This window comes from Rhamphochromis longiceps, linkage group LG13, assembly GCF_057381845.1.
Source record: "Rhamphochromis longiceps isolate RC_006_pf linkage group LG13, R_longiceps_female_GT1.1, whole genome shotgun sequence".
NCBI lineage: Eukaryota > Metazoa > Chordata > Actinopteri > Cichliformes > Cichlidae > Rhamphochromis > Rhamphochromis longiceps.
Genome location: NC_140569.1, coordinates 22,863,800 through 22,884,215, shown reverse-complemented (window position 1 = coordinate 22,884,215; position 20,416 = coordinate 22,863,800). Strand labels below are relative to the sequence as shown.

The window sequence follows — 20,416 nt, the reverse complement described above, 5'->3', positions numbered from 1 at the left end:
CAACGTGCTCACTGTGTGACCTACTTTAGCAGTTGCACAAAGCAACGTACAGCTCAGGTAGAACTACCAATATTTTGTGTAACAGGTCAAGGACTTATTGCTAGTATGCAATGCACTCAGTAAATATTTATTATTATTTTTTAAACCCAAAAAATTTAAATCCATTATTATGATGAACATCCTAATGGATAATACAGATTCTTTAACGAAGCTTTTGCTGTTGGAGTTGTAGAAAAGCAGAATTGCAATGATAATGCACGTAGAGTCTACTCATACATCCGTGGGGGATCTGTCAATATTAGACAGCCCCAGTCTTTCAGTAACAGTGACCTGTAAGGTTCGCGCTAGTCACTGATTGGTTAAAACAGCTGACTGTAGCCAATGACATTATAACAAATAATCAGTACAAACAAAGGAGCCTGCCAGCTGTGGTAAGAGCAAACAGGATTTAGAAGTGCAGCATCAAAGAGTTAAAGCAAGACCTGCCTTTGGAACAAGATGAGATTAAAAAAAAAAAGGCATAGATGTTAACCGTAGACGTGTGTTTAAGGTTGCCAAAGAAGAGACATTTGCTTATGTGGGGTTAAAGTCCCTTCACCACAGCTACAGAGCTACATGAAACAGAAAAGTATCAGTCCTAAATTTAGTCTATTCATGTTCTCTTTGTGCAGCTCCACTGATCTGATAAGTCACCTCAGAAACAAAACCGTTGGAGAAAAGGACGCACTGTGTGAAATTTGGCTGCGTAAACCGGTGTAAAAAAGATAAATGGTGTTTGCTTCAAAGATAGACTGTAGTTAGATAATTTTGTGAATTTCTGTATCTCCTCCTAGGCAAACTTAGATCATTTACAGGCTGTGATAAGAAATGGGTTTTGTGCATTCTTAGAACTTCTGGATAGATTGTTAGTGATTTGCCAGTAATAATTTATTCAGTACCATCTTTATATTCCACTTTTAATCCTCAGTGGCATGCAAAGCACTATTACATAATCAGGCCCAGGATTTTTTAAGAAAGCACAATAGAGCGCGAGAAAAAAGGGACACTGCTTCAGGTGTACGTTTGTCTGCTGTGTCATATAGTCTTTTTTCACTTTGGTTTTGTTCATGGTTGAGTGAGCCTGTGAAAGCACCTGCCTCATGGCTCAGAGCTCAGCAGTGGTCACCAGAAAATCATCATAAATGCTGATATAAGCCTTACAGTAGGACTCAGAGCCATGACGCATGAAAACCTCCCCATAAAGAGAATGTACTCTCTGAATGTTTTTTTTTTAACCGCACCTGCAGGGCTTATTGACGTAACTGGATCATCTGTGCTTCCTTATTGAAACGGGTTAGGATGCTTCTTCCTGGTCCTGCAAAGATTTCTGAAATTCTTCTCAGCTTCTGAGAGTAAGAAGAGAAAGCAGCACTTCGATTTTGGCCCTCAGCAATATAAATATCTAACATTGCCTCCTTGCCTGCCCCCTGACACAGAAGCACAGGGGACTGGCACATCTTGGGTGTGAAAGTGTGAAGGAATGTCTGGAGGACAGTGCATGTTCGTCCTTCAGTAATGGAATTCCATCATTAACAAAACATCAAAAGGACTCAAAGCAAGGTGCGTGTTATGACCAAACCTTTTCTGGGTTCGTCCACCCTGCCCTGCTCAGGGAATCGTTTGCTTTTATGCTCGCATTAGTAACACACCGTCATCTCAAAGTCAAAACAATTGCTGAAGAATGACAAGGACAATCTGCGAGCTTACCTGAACAAACAAGTGCCACCACTTCTCAAACTGCTTTTTAAAGGACTTTGAGAAGTGGTTGTGTCAAGGATTTCGGAAAGGCTTATTATGGGATGTGAAAAGACCCTGATGTGCACTTGTGTATCTGTGTATTGGAAAAATCTGAAACTCTCTTGACACAAAATTGTGAAAGTGTAGAAAAATATAAATGGAAGTGGTGAAAAGCAGAAGTCCTGCTCACAGCAAAAATACTTTGACAAAAGAAGAGGTCAGTAGGTTACACTGTACTTTGCATTAAAGAAAAGATACCTCCCATAGACCTACTCCTTTCAAAGTTGCTGTGGCCTTACAAATAAGAGCACTTTGTTTAAATATGTGGATATTTTGAATACTTCCTTTTGCCAGAACAGGGCAGTCCTCAAAAACGAAAAAAAGGCGCTTTTAAGTGTAAAAAAGTGTTTCTTCTCAACTTTACAAAGCATACCCTCCTCCAGAATGAGCGCAGTTAAAAGACATAGTAACAGGAAACTTACTTACTTACTCTCCGTTTCAAACAAATCGCTTTTGTTTGACTGAAAAACCATCTCACTGTACGAACTTTTTCCATGACCGCAGTAAACTACAACTCCCAGCAGCCTCATTTCCGTCTTGAGAACATTCCAGCCAATCAGAAACCTTGTGGATTTATGGTAGCTATCTGGGGCATGGGGCCAGCGCGTCTAGCCAGCTCAAAGTGCCACGACTTCACAGCAGACCGAGGATTCTCCAGCGGAGTCAGGAGGAGAGCACTGGAAAAAAAGACAAGTTAGCCAGATAGCTGGAAATATAGGTAGCTTTGCTCAAAAGTCACTTCATCTATAACTCGACCTCAGTATATTCCCTTTGAAGCGAGCAGACGTAGCGTTATCAGCGCCGGGGTAAGCGTGGGATTCTTGGAATTTTTTTATTCATTGAACCATCTTTAGCTAGCTTGGAAAGCTGTTAACTGTTAGCCCCTAAGAAAACTACTGCCATAGAAACAGACCAGACGGAAGTTATTTAAAATGATTTTAGACCTTTTTCTCGCTAACTGTTTAGTCTGCATTTTTATTACAGCTTGTGTTGTCCATTTTTGTTGCGTAAGCGACGCTTATTGTGCAGGACGTTAGCCAATTTCATTGATTCATAGTGTTAGCTGCAGTGCTAGCTGGTAAGTATTGATTAAAACCATATAAAATTTAAAATAAATAAATAAATGAAATACTTGGAGCATTTGCACATCACTGTGCTTTAATGCGCGGCACGAGAAATAGGGTGCTCATAACGGTTTGTAAACTTTGAATAATCCCTTTCACTTGTGGTTTTGGGATAATTTTAGGATTAGCTTGAATAAACTATCTTTGAAGTTATTGAAGTCGATGTGTGTGTATTAGATTATGGGGAACAAGTAAGCTGTTATTATATACATCTTTTTAAAACCTTCACGACTTATTCAATTTCACGCCTTTTATCTGAAGACAGTTTAAATATCTTCAGTACACCCTCTATGAGAACCACTATAGCCATGAATTAAAGTCAGATATCTTAGGCTCTGTCTGAGGGATGTGTTTTTCGTAACAAAGGTGCACTTCTATATAACAGTTGGGGTCGAGTTGGCTTTCTTTCAGTCCTCTTCTTCAGTTCAGCCTGAGTAAAGATGCGCTGGTGTGTGACATCACAGATAGGAGGCAGGGCCGTACCTTCCCCTTTGAGTCTAGCTTATAGACCCTGCAATGAACAGGGACTCTGGACTCTTATTCTGCACTTTTCCTTTCCGTGTCACGTTGCTTTGTTTTAAAACAATAAACCTCTACATGTGTTGGCTTCTTGTGTTTATGCATTTTCTGTTAAGATAACATATCTGTTCCAGATATAAATGATAATTCTGCTAGAATAAATCAAGGTGTTTTAGTGACCCGCAAAAAACAGTCAGCCAACATTTCACCCTGCAGGTGAAATGTTCTGGTCTGTGAGAAGAACTTTTAAGAGCCTTGAAGAAAAAGCTGAATACTCTTGAAGGCATTTACTTTAACCACAAGTCAGCTTATGGAAATCTCTGCATTTTCTGTGTGTATTACATTGGTTTGTAACCATTTTTGATATGATCGATCAATTTTTTGAGCATCTGTTTCAAAAAAGTTTTTGATTTTGCTTCAGAAGATATCGTGCCCAAAAGTATGGACCTGTTCTGTTATAAAAATGCAGTAATCAAAATGATAATTCTAATGTTAAAAAAGTGAATGGCTTTAAATGACACTTTGTCTGAGGTTATCGCTCTTGCATTCAGTGTTAAACTGACTGTATGAGATGCAAATAAATGTGAGAAAAACGCATTCAACCCGAAAGTAAGCAACTATTTGGTTTCAGAGTTCAAGATTTATTGTTCTGCTTTCTGTGGCCACAAGTTATTGGACTTGACAGTGACACCTTGAGGCCGTTTGATGTAAAAGCTAGGATTGTTTCTCCTAAGAGCATTAATGGTAATTCTGTCTGATCAGTTGCTTTGCTAAAGCAGCTAATGTTACTTACATTTTTTTCTTTGGTAATATTACAATTTTGTCTGAGTATGAATGACAAAGTGAATCCCCCCCCCCCCCCCCCCCCCCCTTTTATTTTTATTTTCCAGGTTTACTAAAATTTAGCCATGGATATCTATGACCCCCAGACCCTTGGGATTATGGTTTTTGGTGGATTCATGGTGATCTCTGCTGTTGGGATTGCCCTCGTCTCCACCTTCTCCATGAAGGAGACCTCTTATGAGGAGGCCCTGGCTAAACAGCGCAGAGAACTGGGTAAGACACAGTCTGTTCGCACTGAGAAAAAGAAAAAGGACAAAGTGTCTGAGAAGAAGAACCGTGGAAAGAAGAAAGATGAAAAGCCCAATGGGAAGATCCCAGAGCAGGAGAAAGCTGAAGACGTTTCTGAAGGCGATGCCGACACTGACGCTGACATAGTCAGTGAGGGTGTAACTGCGCCAACTGTAGCTCCTTCTGTTTCTGTGCCTGTCTCCACTTTTGAAGTTGCAGCAGAGATGCAGCCCAAGTCTGCTGCTGAACCAAACCCAGCTCCTGAGCCCTCACCTGCACCTTCACCTAAAGAGAAGAAGAAGAAGCAGAAAGTGGCAAAGGTTGAGCCAGCTTCAACCCAGTCATCTGTAGTTGTGTCTGAACCGATCAAGTCCTCTGCAGCTTCTGCCGTAACCCAGGCTCCAGTCTCTGCCCCAACGAAGGTAACTGCTCCATCCTCTGCACCTGCTTCAGCCAAGGCCGCTCCTCCACCTGCTTCAGCCAAGGCCGCTCCTCCACCTGCTTCAGCCAAGTGTACTCCTCCACCTGCTTCAGCCAAGGCCGCTCCTCCACCTGCTTCAGCCAAGGCCGCTCCTCCACCTGCTTCAACGAAGTCTGCTCCTGCTCCAACTTCTACAACAGCCAAGTCCTCTTCAACCAAATCTTCCACTTCTGCTGCTCCTGCATCAGCTAAGCCTGCCCCTGTCACATCCAAATCTGCTCCAGCACCAACCAAGTCTGTACCAGCTCCATCTAAAACTGCTCCGGTGCTGGAGGCTGTCACTAAAGATGTCCCAGTGATGGCTGTGCCCCCGGTGGGATCCCAGCAGGCTCCCTCTGTTGCAGCAAAAGCACAAGAACCCAAGAAAAAGGCATCAAAGAAGAAGACTGAGCCTGGTAAGCATTTATATTTTAGAGATCTCTGATTACTGTGTACTAGATGTTGCAAAATGTAGTATTATTAATCTTATTTTAATATTTATATAGTTTAATTTTAAAGTTATTAAAGAAAGAGGAATGGCTCCGAAACAGGCAGTCTACACACGGTAGATGACAATGCACATAGCTCTACAGAAACCGCAGCTTTAGTTTCAGATATGACCACAGTGCTGCACTGGCTGCTTTTTATTATGCTAATATGTCCCTTCATTTCCCTCACATATGTCTTTCTGGCATCTTTTACCTCTTCCAAAGAGATGTGAGGGAGAGATGAATGGGAATCCTTGGTTCCAGTGCTGGTGATTTTCTGTGTGTGCATACAGAATACTTTTTAGGATGCACGTGTTTCCTTGCTCTAAGCTCCTCTCGAAGCCTCCTCCCTGCTCTTTTTGAGGCACATTTAAGGGACTGGTCCATCTCCAGTGGTGGAGGAGGAATGAGTTCACATCAGTGTAAAACAGAAGATCTAATGTTGTACATGTTCCAAAATGAGAAGTACTCACTGTCTTTACTTCCTTGGTAACCCTTCATATGTTTTAGATATCGACATTTTTTTCTGGGAAGCTGGTTGTTTGCTCTTTGATTAACTCTACAAGCAGCTATTCTTTAATGTAAACAAGACATTGTTTGCTCAACGCAAAGGCCTGCTATTATGCTATGCAGCTATCTGCTGTTACTGTTACAGTTTCTATAATAGACCTTCTCATTTAAATCAATGAAAATGGCAGGAACTACATTAGCCATAACACTGGTTGTTGTAGTGAGAGTTTAATGTTTAAGAGTTGGCTTGCATACACATACTTACAATCTAAGTCAGGAATAACTTGTCAGTACTGATGAACTTGAGCTGTGGACTTGTGGAAATAGTGCCAATGGCAGTGGTGGGTAACGTCTGGCACTCAGCTCTGGAGGACAGAGAGCACACCAGCTTGTCCAAACACTGTTGCTCTGTTTTGTTAACTTACAAAGCCTCTCAGTGCTGCTGACAATGAGAAGAGAGGTGGGGTCGGCTTTCTCACTTGCCTGAGGCTTGTCTCCGCCTGGTGCCACAATGCCCCATTATTTTGCCATCTGAAAATGCCCAGGGCCCCAGACCCAAAGGACATGTTGTAGCATTGTCCTTTTCCTAAGGCGGTGTGAGAGAATTCAGTCACCTTTGTCTAGACCACCTTATTTTAGATATTAATTAATTCTGAGTTTATTTAATTCTTCTGCATTATTCTGTGTTTGCCTTTGCAGTTGCAGCAGTGGATTCTGCCGATGCTCCGCTGTACCTGCCTTATAAGGCCCTGGTATCAACCATCAGCAGCATGGTGTTCAGTGAGGGAGAGGCACACAGGCTCATCGAGATTCTGTCTGAGAAAGTTGGCATCATCCAGGACACCTGGCACAAGGTATGGAACAGCAGAGTCAGTGAAGGAAAAGCCTCACAAAAGAACATAGTTCACTGAATACATTTGAGAGTTGAAGAAAGATTCATTCTTTTGCATCTCTCTGTGTGTTTGTTTGTGTGTTTAGGCCACTCAGAAAGGAGACCCAGTGGCCATGCTGAAGAAGCAGCTGGACGAGCGAGAGAAACAGCTGGCAGCAGAGCAAGAGGATGCTTCTGCAGTAAAGAATCGTCTTCGAGAGCTCACCAAGGTCAGACATAGAAGAGTCTCAAAAACAGCAGGTCTGCCCAGTGAGACTATTATTACTCATAATATGGACGAGAATCATAGCTGCATTTAAATCCTTATTATAACTAAGCCTGAAAGTGTGGTTTGGCATTGTGGCAGCAGATAAAGAAACTAAATTAAAAGGACTAATATCCTGTTGCCATGACTGTGCACTGACAGCTGCACTAGTCTTCTTTTGTCCTGAGGGTGGCACTATTGGGAAGCTAACTTTATCAGGTTACAATAGAGAAAAAAATCTTTAAGATGCAGGGGCAGTAGTTTCACTTTGATTTGGTAGCCACTGCTCTGTTTTACACCGTATTATGATATATTTTTTAAAAACCTGATTGGTAGGTGCTAAGTGAGAGGTAAAGCCAATAATATGTTCCAAAATTTATAATCCTCTCCTCTCTCGTGAGATTGATGGACAGTTGGTGAGATTTCATTCTTAAGTGACTTGTTGTAACACAATGAACGTGAATCCTTTCTCTGATTGTGCCGTCCATTTATCAGGAGTTGTCTGCTGAGAAGGCCAAGGTGGCCAGCGTAGAGACGAGGCTGAGTTCTCAGCTGAGTAAGAGAGAGCAAGAAATGGTTGCTCTGCAGGCTCGCATGCAGGCCAGCTACCAGGACCACGTAGCCCAAACGCAGAGACTCAATGCAAAGGTCAGTTTAATACACATTACATTGAATTTAAAAATCAAACAGGTATATTTGTGTTTGCGTTGTATTATTTTATGGTTCTCTGAGTAATCTGACTCCTGTTAGAAAGGAAGATTTAGTTTACTCTTGAAACACATTAAACATTACTCTTGTGAAAGAGCAGTAGCACCAGGCTTAATGGTTTCTTTAGCAACATTAAAAAAAAATCTTAAAAATGACTGCAGATCCTAAGCCTTCAGGACCAGCTGGAAAAAGGCCCCAATGCCCAACTTGCTCGCCTACAGCAGGAGAACTCCATCCTGCGTGATGCGCTCAACCAGGCTACGAGTCAAGCCGAGAGCAAGTGAGTTTTTACCAAACGCTGACACGGTAACTGGACTAGTATGGGGCATTAAGAGATTTTTACCTCTTTATAAATACATTAAGTTTTAACTTCAGTACAGTGTGTACTGATTCAGATTCTTTTTATAACAGGTCTGAAGGTTGACTCAGGCTTGAAAGGCATGTGTCTTTACTCTTGAGCTGATGTCTGTCTCCCCTCTGCCCTCAGACAAAATGCAGAGCTGGCCAAGCTGCGACAGGAATGTGCAAAGTTAACCAAGGAACTCGGAGAGAAGACGGAGAGTGTGCTTGCAGATGAGAACATAAGGAAAGGGCTGGAGGCCAAGGTCTCTGCTGCTGAGAAGGAGCTCTCACAGTTTCAGGTTGGCTGCATTATCTTTATTATCACTACATAAGACCTGATTTTTTTTTTTTTTTTTCCCTGTCTGTTTTGCTATGGGACCACATTTATTCTAGCTTTTTTTATATAATCTTGTTTCTGCAGCGAGTTGGTGTCTGAGCATCTACAAAATGCAAGCCTAGGCCTTTCCCCACCAATCTCTAGACTCTCTAATGTTAAGGGACGTCTAATTGCCTTGTAATCATAGAGCCTAGGGCCGAGAATGGAATGCAGCTGTAACAATGACGGGGGCTGTAGGTGCCAGCTGGAATGCGTTCATGTCCGAGCATCGCTCCTCCCCAGCCTGTTGTAATCGGCCATAAAAACGTGACACCATTTCCAGTTTTCAGGCAGGAAGTACAACAGTGTGTTTTGGTCTGTTAATTTCCTTGTTTTATGCACTATCAGCCCACACAGTCCCACTCATGGAATGCTGCTGCTCTGAGCTATTACTGGTAATGTGGAACAAGTGAGTCAGCACTTCTCACAAGTCAAGTGTGCCTTTTGTTTAATCATTTACTTACTGCCCTCCCAGCAGTCTAAAGTCTTTGTACATATTATGCAACAAAGCACGCTCACATGATGAAAGAGTTATATTTTTTTGGACTGTGACTATCAACAACATGGAGACAAAGGAAATTCTGTCATTTCCAAATCAAATCTCCTCCTGTGATGCTCGTAGAAAGAACTGCTTAGCTTAGAAATAAGATGTCTGTTTAATGTAACTGTTAATATTTTTTTCTTTTTGTGACATTTTCTGTTGGCTCTTTCTTTTTGTGGAACTTTTAAGGATGCATATGACTCAATGCTGTCAGTTACAAGAAAAGTTTTAGTGATACTTTGCTGCCCTCTGCTGTTTGTAACAACTTAATTTCTTCTTCAGACCAGCCACGCAGAGAAAGAACAGGCATTGCAGAGGAAATTGGAGGAGGTGTGTGAGGAACTCAGAACAACACAGAGTAGAAATGGCAGCCTGCAGGCAACTTTGGACAAGGCCCAACAGGACAGTGGCACACTCTCAGGTCAGTGAGCAAAGGCTATCATATTTAAGTGTTGGCATTTTTTTATGTCAGTAGTTTAAATAGAAAAATTAATCTTAGACAAGTCTTAGTCAAAGTATTTAAAGCTAAAGATTAACTTGCAAGTTTTTATTTCTACAGAGTTTCAAGTACGTGTTAAGAAGTTGGAGGCTGAGCTCAAGGAGCGTTCTGCTCAGGTGGATGCCTTCACTGTCCAGCTGGAGGAGACAAAGAAAGAGAAAAGACAGCTTGAACAGCAGGTGGCGTCAATCAACTCCCTGTTGGAGGCCAGTCAGAATAAAAAGGAGGAGGATAACAAACAGGTAAAAGTATTTTAAGTTTGACCTCTATGAAAGAGATGACTAATACGTAACCACACCTAAAATTGCTGACTAGTATGTAGTCACACCTAAAGATGTTTGTTATTTTTACATTTTCCAGGTGAACTCTGAAGATGTGGAACGTCTAAAGATCAGGTAGGTGTTTACTCTTCCTCTCTCATAAATCAATATCACATCCAATGCTGGTTTATTCACTTTCTAAATATCACGCCCTTATGTACAGCTTGCAAGAGAGAGAGAGCCAGTTAAATGTGCTTCACGAGGAACTGAAGCAACTGCAGATAAAGAAGGAAGCTGCTGTAAGCACTGCATGCATTTGACATTTAATTTGTTACCAAAAAGTATCACTTCTCAGTTTCTCAGGATAAATATAGATCGCAAAAAATGGGCTAATGGCAAATAATGTTCCCTTTCAATAGGAGAACACTATTGCTGAGCTTGAGCAAAGAAATAAGAGGTAAGGTGCTTTATAATTATCTTGGGCTAATAGAAAGTGCAGGTTGGTTTTGTTATGATTTATACCTCTGTGTAAATTGTGTAACCTTTTAGTGAAGATGCCAGTCAGGTCACAGCACTTCAGGATGAACTCAAAAACCTCAAAGAAGAAATGGTGACACTGAAGAACACACAAGTAAGCGTTCCTGTCGATGTGCATGATTCTGCTTTTAGAGCTGCCCAGAAAGAAAAAAATTGATTTGCATGTTGTTCCTGTTTCAGCAGTCAGATGGCTCTGCAGAGCTTGCACTACTACAGAACAGGTAATGCACTTAAATGTTGCTGTTCTGCCTTAACAGGCAAATCGTACACACAGGTTAATAAGTCTGCCACATGTAAAGATCAGCCTCGCATAAAATTAGGTCAGTTATTTACATCTGTTTTGTCTTTTGTTTGCTTTAATAGTTTGACTGAAAAGGATGCTCTGGTCACGTCATTACAAGATGAACTGAGGGTAGCAAAAGAGAAGGTTGCCACTCACGCGGTAAGTCTTTTCACCTGCTGGTGGCTTATCAGCGGAAACCAGTTTGCTGCCAGTCACCTTACTGATAATGTCGTTCACTGCTTAAACAGAACACTGCGGCAGAACTGGCAGCTTTTCAAAATGAAACCAAAGAAGCTCTCCAGACACTTTTCCCACAGATACCTGTAGAGACAGAGCAGGTAAGAAAGGGGGATTTCACTGGGAGAGTTGCTGAATGAGCTTTTTATTCCAAAACAGGTGATAATGTGCCTGTGACTCATTTATGCCTACTTTTTCTCCTCTTAGTTAAACTGGTTAAAAGTGTTTACACAGAACGCTCAGGGAGCTCTGAGCCAGGAGTCTCAGTCAAACACAGCACATTCAGTAAGCCACTTTACACTGTTTCCACATACTGGTTTAAAGTAACCTGGCAGAAGAGGTTGTGAATGTTTGTGGTTTGTTATAGGAGTTGCTTGAGAAACTGAAGGAGGGGGAGGAAAGCCATGGTTCCCTGCAGGCTGAATGTGAACAGTACAGGACAGTACTGGCTGAAACTGTACGTTTCTAAAATCCAGTGGTGAATTACGGATTACAAAGTTGATATGGTCCATCTATAGATCTCTCCATTTTCTCCTTTAGGAAGGAATGCTGAAACATCTTCAGAAGAGTGTGGAGGAGGAAGAGCTCGTATGGAAATCCAAGATGGCTAACTCAGAGGAACAGCTGAAAGAGGTGACTAATAATACCTACTAAAAATTTTATCTTTATCTTGACTTTAAAAACAATGTCACTTTCAGGGGTTTTCAAAACTAATTTACAGTATCTTGTTACATTGCCAGGCTTTGCAGAAAGTCAGTAAGCTGGAAGCAGAAAACCAAAGTATAGAACAGGTGAGGATTTCTCCACTCTATTTAAATCACCTCCTGGGGGTAAGTTGGCATGTTTTAAGTTGTCATTTTTTTTTCTCTACAGTTGAAGGAGCAGATGATGCTTCTGGAAGCCCAGCTGGAAAAGCAGACAGACAGTCATCTAATCTCAGAGGAGATGGAGCAGGTACACAAGCAGCTAAGATCTTTAGCAGGCTTACTAGAATTGTATTATATTTATATTAAATGACAGAAACTTGTATATTACTGGCATAGTTTCACCTTTATTCTTGCATTCAGGCTATACACCTGGTTTCTTGACTAGTTAAAAAACAACTTCCATGCATTTATTAAAGTGCAAATGTAACACACTGATGTAGAAGTCTCAAAAACGTACAAAAGCTTCCTTTATCAAATATGATACACAAGAGTTAAGGGGTTAAGCTGGAGAATATCTAATAATAAATTTGCTGAGTTATCTGTTCATATTTAAAATGATGTGTTCATTTACATATTTTGTTCCACTTAAAACAACAACACTAACATTGGCTCCTGCCTGTGCTCTGCTCTGCGTTCAGCTGAAGCTGCAGCTGTCGGAGTGTCAGAGCCAGCTGGATTTGGCCCGGAAGGAGGCCAAGGCACACAAGGAGGAGCTCGCACAGGTGACTACACCGCCGTGACTCACTTTCCCATCGTCTAGCCAATAATATGTAAAGCATTCTTATGAAAGTGTACTTGAGTTGAGAGGAGGGAATTTTCGTTAAGGAATCCATGCGACTCATGACTTCACATGCAGAACCAGCTCAGTAAGCTGTCACTGACTTATGAGTGCCAAGCGAGAGATTCATGGATGGAGGTTACGTAAACGGTGACGAGCGGCGGCTTCCTTTTTCAGGTCAGAGAGCAGCTGAGCGAGATCACGCTGCGGGCCCAGCAAGAACAGAATGGCCCGGCTGAGGCTCAACCCACTCAGGTCAGGGTGCAAATGTCACCCTTCACTTCCTGTTAGAGAGTACTGGACAGTGACATGAACGGCTTAAATAAATCTCCTTTGTTTTTTGTTTTTTTTTAACATTTCCTTCACAATTGGGTTTGGTTCCATTTAATAGGACATCGAATTAAATTTGCAAGGATCCAGATGTGTGTTGTCATGTGAATTAGAAACACATTTGGTCATTTCCTTCTCCTAAATGACGGATCTTCCATGAAAAACAAGTCCTGATGACTCCGATATAGTAGGGCTGTAATTCCGGTCCGTCCAGTACTCCTCCAGCAGGGCAGCTGTTTATGCTAACCACTGCTTGCACTAACAGAGTGAGCCTAACTCTTAACTGCTGCTGATTCTCCACTTGCATGCTCACCTCTGTTTTGTTTCCTGATATTTGTTTATATGTTTAAAAGCCCAGAAACCTCGTGTTTGATTTTAGTCTTTCACCTAGAAACAGCGAGAGAAAGTACTAACTCGGTCCACAGGTTGAGCAGCTTTTGATTTATGTATGTTGGTGTGTGCACAGTGCTGGCAATTTAACAAAAGAATGTTTGTTTACGCATCACTGTGCTGCTTATTAGTGTGTGTGTGTGTGTGTATGTGTGTATTTATAGTGTGCCTCTGTCTGCCGCCAGGTCCAGAACGAGTTGAGCCAGACGGCAGAGAAGCTGCACGGGGAGGCGACCCACAGGCAGCAGCTCTCAGAAGAGTATGAGAAGGTATCAGCTACAGTCTGTGCAGTATTTATGTTCTTCTTACACCTTTACGTTTCTCTTAAGTTCGCAGTGGATAACAGAGATGTGTGCTGTCAACTTTCAGGCCCAAAAAACTGTAGCAGAACTTCAGGCTCAACTGGATCTTTTAAAGGATTCCTCAGAGTCGCCACAATCCGACACTGAAGACGTAGCTCAGCTGAAGGTGCGCAATGGCTACAATAGCGTTTTGTTAGAAAATAGCAACCACTGTTTGTTTGTTTTGTTTAAATTAAACAAAAAGTGCGACCGTGGTTCAAGGCATTGGGAAGCTCATCCTGTAACCGGAAGATTGCCGGTTCGATCTCCAGCTCTGTCTGTCTTGGTCTACCGCCTACTGGTGATGGCGCGATATAGCAGCCTCGCTTCTGTCAGTCTGCCCCAGGGCAGCTGTGGCTACAACTGTAGCTTGCCTCCACCAGTGTGTGAATGTGAGAGTGAATGAATAGTGGAATCGTAAAGTGCTTTGAGGGTCTCAAAAGCGCTATATAAATGCAATCTATTATTATTATTATTATTATTATTATTATTATTATTATTATTATTATAAAAACTACTGATATGGTTGAAACTGTGCATAAACATACAGATATAGCGAGCATAGTGTGAGCATATTACATGAATAGGGTTGTAGTATTTCATAGGTGAGTGTGTGGCAGGGTTACAGTATAGGATGGATGAGTGCTGGTCTATTATAAATCTTTAACCCTGCAAAGTATGTCAGGATGACAGTGGCCCTGCTTCTAACAAAAGAAACTTGATTGTCATGCAGTCTACACACCAAACAGTGCAGAATGAAAATACATCACCTGGCTCAGAATAGTGCAGCAAAAGAGAGTATAAAGAGGTCATGAGTCAAGTCACTTGACTTGATATAGAACATGGAATGAATAAGCAAGAACAAGATGTGCAAATATGTATAATATATAATAAAAAAAGAATACATCTGTTTATAAAAACATGTAAAGCTCTTTCAAAGTGTTTTTTTTTTTTACCTTAGTTCATTGGTGTCATGTTTGCTCCTGGTTGTTTGAACAGGAGCGCTTGGCGAAGGAGAAGAAACTGTCCAAAGACCTGGGCCAGGCAGCCACTAAGCTCCAGCAGCTTCTTAAAGCTACTCAGGAGCAGCTGACCAAAGAGCGGGAGACGGTGAGAACACTACAGGATCACCTGGAGAACAAGGTGAGTAAATGCACTCCCAGTGTGTACGCTCATAACCTTTTGTTCTTGCATATCTTCATGCTACCATTTCTCATATTTCTTTTCAAGGGAGAATACGTGGAACTGAAGGAAGGAACGTCTGTGTGAGAGGAAGTTCACTGCAGACACTACAAAACTGCCAAATATGCCTTATAATTACCATAGTTATGCATTCCAAAAATTTCTTTTCTTGTACTGTAGTTGATTGCATTTATTGCAGCTGTAGGAATCAAGTATTTGATATTTTTAAAAACATTTCAAACTAAGATTAGAGGAGATAATCCTGCTGCAATCTTTATTAAAACCCACATTCCCTCAACAACTCTGGCTATGTCAGAAGTTATTTATCCCCCTGCCTTCTATTTCTGACATTCCCCCATAGTTCAGTGTTAAAAGGGAAACCGAATGTACGTCAAACGTGCATCAACCTGTGCAATTACTTTGTATGTCTTTTCTATGTGGTTGAATGATGGGAACATAATGTGGTTCATCAGTGCAGGGCCTGCTTTTCCTCTGTAGCTGGTTGCCATTAACACACATTGAATCTGAATTTGTATGAATGAATAAACTACAGTGTTGGCACTCTGTAATGGTGTTCAGTGCGTGTGTGTTGTTGCTGCAATGCAGTCAATGTTGGCAGGAAGCGAAGCATAATGGCACATTTTTAGTTCCGGTGTGATTAGAAACCACACATCTTCAGTCATGTGTCCTGCACAGTACATTTACCTTAAGGCATTCAATAGAGTTTTTATTTATGTTGCACCGATTCTCACAACAGTAGTCCCTGGCATTGCACTACTGTAAAGGACCTTATGGTTTTATAGAGGAAAACTCCAATTCTTTGTTTTTCCTCTAATTATCTTTAAGGAAAGATTGGTAAGAAAGAAGAATGTGATAAGTTTTGACATTTGGCTTAGGACCACTACACTCTAAATCATTGTGTCAGGCTTAAAAGCTGTTTGCCAAACCATTGCTATGTGGAGAAAGACTACTGCTATCTACCAGGAAGTCCTGTTAGACAGCAACATGCTCCGTGTACATTTGTCATACAACTGAATGCAGATGTGAAATCCAGCCATAGTGCTCAGACTAAAGACACCTTTAAGGGGGGAAAAAGGTGCCACTGTATTTTCTTAAAGCTTTAATTTCAATAAAACTGTTAGAATTCCCCCAAGAGTGTTTGGCTGTTTCCTTTATGACCACTTCAAGGACTTTACGGAGAGTAGAGTCTCTGAAAAAGAGACTAATTTCATTTTTAGTTCAAGTAAAGTGAGAAAGCTCAAAGTGCGACTTCTTTATAAATAAAAAAAAATATAAATCTAAATGTAGTCAAAGCCTCACTAATTGCGCTTTCAATAAGAGATATCAAAGTTCCGAGGACTGTTAAACTACTCAACTGCCGTAAATCACTTAGAGGAAAAAAAAAAAAGGCGTCGCTGCCGCGCGACTTTTTCTAAATCGCCGTGCGTCATTAGTTCCCTGAAAGCAAAACAGCCAATCACGAACCGACCAGAGCGCCCCTCTTGTTCATCCAGTGTCGTATCAAACCCCGCCAAATTCTAGTGCGATGGTTTCTTTTAGCCCCAATACTCGAAGAGCCACCTGCCTGTGTTTCAGGTCCACTGTGGTGCATGCATTTTTTGGTAAGTAGACAGGGAGGGGGGGCAGGCGGTGCTCCCACACGGCTTTAAAAACTGCTTCCTGTTTTCACAAATCAAGTGCCGGAACTGGATTATTTTGTAATCGAGATCCCCGAAAGTCTCATGACGTTCAGAAACATTCACATGTTGTTTCTGTGGGAAATCTCGACAATTTAAAGTCGAAGACGACTCATTTTTGAATTACGAGGACGTGACATAATATGCAAGGAGCAGTTCTTAGGGATGTGATGCTACAACTAGTAATCAGCAAATAATATCGCTCGGTTTGCTATACATCCAGGCTCCAGCTCTCTTGCTTATACATTTTAAGTTACTCCCACCTCTTAAAAGCACCCACTTTTCTACCTGTAATATTTATAAGTCATATCCTGAACACTGAAATATGATAGTTGATACCAAATCATAATTGCACCGGTAAATCAAAACAAGAGGCAAAGAAGATCACACAAACATTGCATTGAGTTTATTTGACAACACATCAACAGTGCAGCAATTCCAGTGATTTGTTTTTCCCTGTACTATAACTCTAGGTGTCCGTCAAAGAAACACCCCTAGGAATATTTCTGTCAAACTTAAATCCCAGCCATTTTGGCACTACAGTAGGTTGTTAATGTTGTTTTACAGCACACGTTTGCTTTCTTGTTGTGGAGAAATATTAAAAAAGGAAGACAAGTGGCATATACTGACAAATGCAGGGATTCATGAAGTTTGTATTTACACAGGGGGAAAAAAAAAAAGGAGAAATTTCAAGGTACCAAGAGTCCAAAAAAAAAAAAAAAAAAAAAAAAAAAAAAAAAAAAAAAATCCCCCCTACAAAACCAAAAATGAGTAAAATACCATCTGAACAAGGTTGATTTCACAGTCCGACTGTGTGCCCAGATCGTTTTGTGTCCCTGTGTTAACACTATTAAAATCCCATTCAGAGCCCAAGCCTCCCCCCTACTTTAAGCTTTGTCAACCATCTCCCAACCCCACCCCCAAAAATCACCTTTGACGTACCATTTCAAATCTGTTTAATTGACCTCATTTTGAAACAAGGAAACAAAGCAAAAAATATATATTTTTCATTCATTTATTTATTCCTTATTGCTTAATTCAGTGATCTCACACAGCGTGGCCCTCAAGCTTGACTACACCTTTTCCCATTCTTTCTGCAAAACTTTCCCTGGTTCCATAATCTGAAAGGTCATTCATCTCCAGCATGTGTTTGACTCCTGTTAGAAAAGATAAATAAAACAAAAAAGGGAAAGACCAGCTTGTGTTAACAATATAGAATTTCAAAGTAAATACACGTAAATAAGAACGTGGCATGTTAAAACATTTTCTAAAAAAATTAAAACAAAACACAAAAAACCAACACAAACCTGTTTGGATCTTCTTCAGGGAATCTTTGGAGCTAGCGTATTTCATTTTTTCTTTGATTGGTGCCGTATCAGGAGCCCTAATGAAGAGAAGCCATTATCCGTGTGTCCAAAACAGACTGCTTAAACATTTTTCCTATTCGTGCAAACGTCTCCTTGGAACGACAGACTCTCAAAAGCATCAGAATCCAGACATCATGCTTAGTTCTTTTATTACTTCCTGCAGATCAGTTGGGTGCAGGCAAAAATAAATAAATAAAATAAAAATAAAAAGAAATAAATAACATGTAAAAGTGGAGGGAACACTCAGCAGAAATTTGAGGACTTACCACATCACAGCGACCAGTTCTTCTTTTCTACTTGATTCCTTTGTTTCAAAGTGGCAGTCATACATCAAGTAGCGACAGACTTTAGAATCCAGGAGGCTGATGAAGAACTTGAAGACATCGTCCTTGTCTGCCAGGTCTTTCTGACGGTAGATTTTATCGACGACGATGGCGCCCTCGCTGTCATCGATTTTGAATATCACCAATCTTACGCGTTCATTCTGGTCAGCATCATTTTTCACTACTTTCATTTCATTGATGAGGTCCTTAACGGCGTCAGTGACTTTAACTCCAGATGCCTGGTAAAAAGACAAGATATTATAAAAAGGAAAAAAAACACCTCCCACACACACACACACACACACACACACACACACACACACACACACCTGCTCCTACTACAGACATGTAGATTTGTGACACGCCTCTCATTTAAACAATGGGATTTATAAAGTTAAGCATTGGGAGTAATTGTATTAAATACCAAGATGCAAAATGAGCACTTTAAAATAAATTGGGCTTTGGGTCGTACATCTGCAGATATTCTCAACTTTGACAGTTTGTTCCGAGAGAAAAAGCAGAAATGAAAGATGAAGAAACAGGAAGCTCTTCAAAAAGAGTTCAGCTTTGGCGAGACGTGCTGTTCAGGCAATTAAAATGTGCAAACATTTAACCAACTTTCTTTAAGCAGCAATGTGCCAAAGGGTGTTGCTATTCTTTCCCCAGTTTAAGGCCTTGAATCTGTCACATTCCAGTCATTGTGGAACAAGTTAGCACAAGAAACACCGCCCCAAGGGATTCTCTCTCAACAAGTTTGAAGCACGAACGGAGCTTCCTCCATTTTGGAGGCAAAGCCACACCATGAATGAACAAACCTTCTGCACCAAGAGCAAGCCATCTTCTTATTTCCTTCCACTCCACAGTAATCACATGTAAGCCTTACACCGTTGCTCTACCGACAACCAATTTCACACAGTTTTCACTTTTTTCCTCCTTTTTCCCTCCAAATTTGGTTTTAAAAGGAGGCTTAAAGCTGTCATCACTTCTAAGGCTGCATTGTTTAGCAGAGCGCACAAATCACACAAGAGTGGCAGCTCAAGCAAAAAAAAAAAAAAAAATCCTAGCATAATTCTTTGTGAGAGGTACTCACCATTTTGCTTCTGATGTGTGACGGAAACAGGCAGCAGAGAAAAATGGCAGCAGCAGTTAAAAAGCTGAGGGGTCATAAGGAAGGAGAGCAGGTTGACTCATAGAGGAGGAGCCCTGTTGAATTGAGCACACCTCCAGAAGGCGGCCCAGCCCTCCGTTCCCAGGTGTGACACAGTTTCATCTGCAACCTCAGCATTTGCATTTAATCACAATTATAATTTGAAGCTTAAATCACAAAAAAGGTGTGCGTGTGCTTAAGTGCCTCACACAACGTGAGTGTTTTTTGTTTTCTTTGTTACTTTTACTTCTATGCGCTTTAGTCTTGTTAAGCTTGATATCTTTTATCTTTCTCAGGTGAGGCTCCCAGGTGTTATAGACGGGAGCGGCACATGACGTCCATATATGGAGAACAACCGCGTCTACACTTTTTAAGCCATCTGCAGCTCAGATGGATTTCTATGGCCTTATATGGTAATAGGTAGGATGAGCAAAGAGATGTGTCAAAAGAACTTATTTAGCTACCTGTGGAAACCAGACTGTTTCTGCACAGTGAGCTGTGAGATACACAAATGACTGTTTCAGGCCAAAACCACACTTATATCTGCATGCATATTTGCAACTCGTGAGGGCCGGTTTAGAAGAGCATGTTAGTGTAAATGTTGAGTTGCCGGCTTCGTTTCTTAAAGGTTTTTTTTTTGTGTGTGACTCGGTGATGACTCAGTTTTGTTTTTATAGCTCAGAAAAGTTGCACCGCTGCTCTTAAAGTCATAGCACCACAAGCCCTGTGTTTCTCTCTGTCGCATTGACCTACATGTAAAAGAAGTGTAATCATATGCACATGACATACAAGTGTAAAAGGAAGGAGGGGCCTGACTGGCCCCTACGAGGCCTGCGCCATGACTCTTTGAGCAAGTAATGTGCTAAAACGACAGGTCCAGGCTACAGGGTGTACTTCACTGAGTATCTCTCTACTTTTCTTTGCCCTACTGCCTTACATGCCCACTGCAATTCAGAGACAAATGTAATGTTCACATTTATTTTTTATTTTTTATACTTTTTTTTTTTTTTAGATTAGGATAAGTAGTATTCTTGATCTAGATAGGACAATTGATTCCAGGGGGAAGTTCAAGTACACAAGCTCCTCTCCAGAGCCAGGTATTTAAGATTAATTTAGATTACAATGAATAAATTCATCCCAGTAGTGTTTAATCACAAATAACAGGACAAAATCCAAATGAGATTCATGCAAATTTGAAAAGGCTTCCAGTCCTGTCAGAATAACTTT

The 20,416-nt window shown here is 41.1% G+C and overlaps 2 protein-coding genes across 4 annotated transcripts; one reads left to right on the top strand and one right to left on the bottom strand.

Annotated features, from left to right (window-relative positions):
• Positions 1-2,442: 2,442 nt before the first annotated feature.
• On the top strand, positions 2,443-15,798 carry rrbp1a (ribosome binding protein 1a). 3 transcript variants are annotated; one of them, XM_085428484.1, is made up of 27 exons: positions 2,443-2,642; positions 4,370-5,426; positions 6,708-6,862; positions 6,987-7,109; positions 7,640-7,792; positions 8,014-8,132; positions 8,340-8,493; positions 9,394-9,532; positions 9,671-9,852; positions 9,971-10,005; positions 10,094-10,169; positions 10,290-10,327; positions 10,420-10,501; positions 10,591-10,628; positions 10,771-10,849; positions 10,939-11,028; positions 11,135-11,212; positions 11,295-11,384; positions 11,468-11,560; positions 11,668-11,718; positions 11,801-11,881; positions 12,273-12,356; positions 12,590-12,667; positions 13,318-13,401; positions 13,502-13,600; positions 14,473-14,616; positions 14,704-15,798. In XM_085428484.1, exons 2-27 carry the CDS (start codon positions 4,388-4,390, stop codon positions 14,740-14,742), a joined length of 3,423 nt encoding a protein of 1,140 aa, XP_085284610.1. In that variant the 5' UTR covers positions 2,443-2,642; positions 4,370-4,387; the 3' UTR covers positions 14,743-15,798. The 3 variants fall into 3 exon arrangements, with proteins under 3 accessions (XP_085284610.1, XP_085284609.1, XP_085284611.1); XM_085428483.1 differs by having other exon boundaries at positions 10,588-10,628; XM_085428485.1 differs by lacking the exon at positions 12,590-12,667 and having other exon boundaries at positions 10,588-10,628.
• A 945-nt stretch (positions 15,799-16,743) lies between these two features.
• On the bottom strand, positions 16,744-19,258 carry cfl1l (cofilin 1 (non-muscle), like). The gene is made up of 4 exons (XM_085428507.1): positions 19,133-19,258; positions 17,986-18,281; positions 17,660-17,736; positions 16,744-17,509 (listed from the first exon to the last, which is right to left on the bottom strand). Exons 1-4 carry the CDS (start codon positions 19,133-19,135, stop codon positions 17,400-17,402), a joined length of 486 nt encoding a protein of 161 aa, XP_085284633.1. The 5' UTR covers positions 19,136-19,258; the 3' UTR covers positions 16,744-17,399.
• Between the last annotated feature and the right edge of the window lie 1,158 nt (positions 19,259-20,416).

Coding starts and splice junctions, on each gene's coding strand:
- rrbp1a (XM_085428483.1), top strand. CDS start 4,388: ATGGATATCTATGACCCCCAGACCCTTGGGATTATGGTTTTTGGTGGA. Junction 8,133..8,339: donor ACGAGTCAAGCCGAGAGCAA/GTGAGTTTTTAC, acceptor CTCTGCCCTCAG/ACAAAATGCAGAGCTGGCCA. Junction 9,533..9,670: donor GGACAGTGGCACACTCTCAG/GTCAGTGAGCAA, acceptor TTATTTCTACAG/AGTTTCAAGTACGTGTTAAG.
- cfl1l (XM_085428507.1), bottom strand. Junction 17,737..17,985: donor GAACTGGTCGCTGTGATGTG/GTAAGTCCTCAA, acceptor TCTCTTCATTAG/GGCTCCTGATACGGCACCAA. Junction 17,510..17,659: donor CCTGAAGAAGATCCAAACAG/GTTTGTGTTGGT, acceptor CTTTTCTAACAG/GAGTCAAACACATGCTGGAG.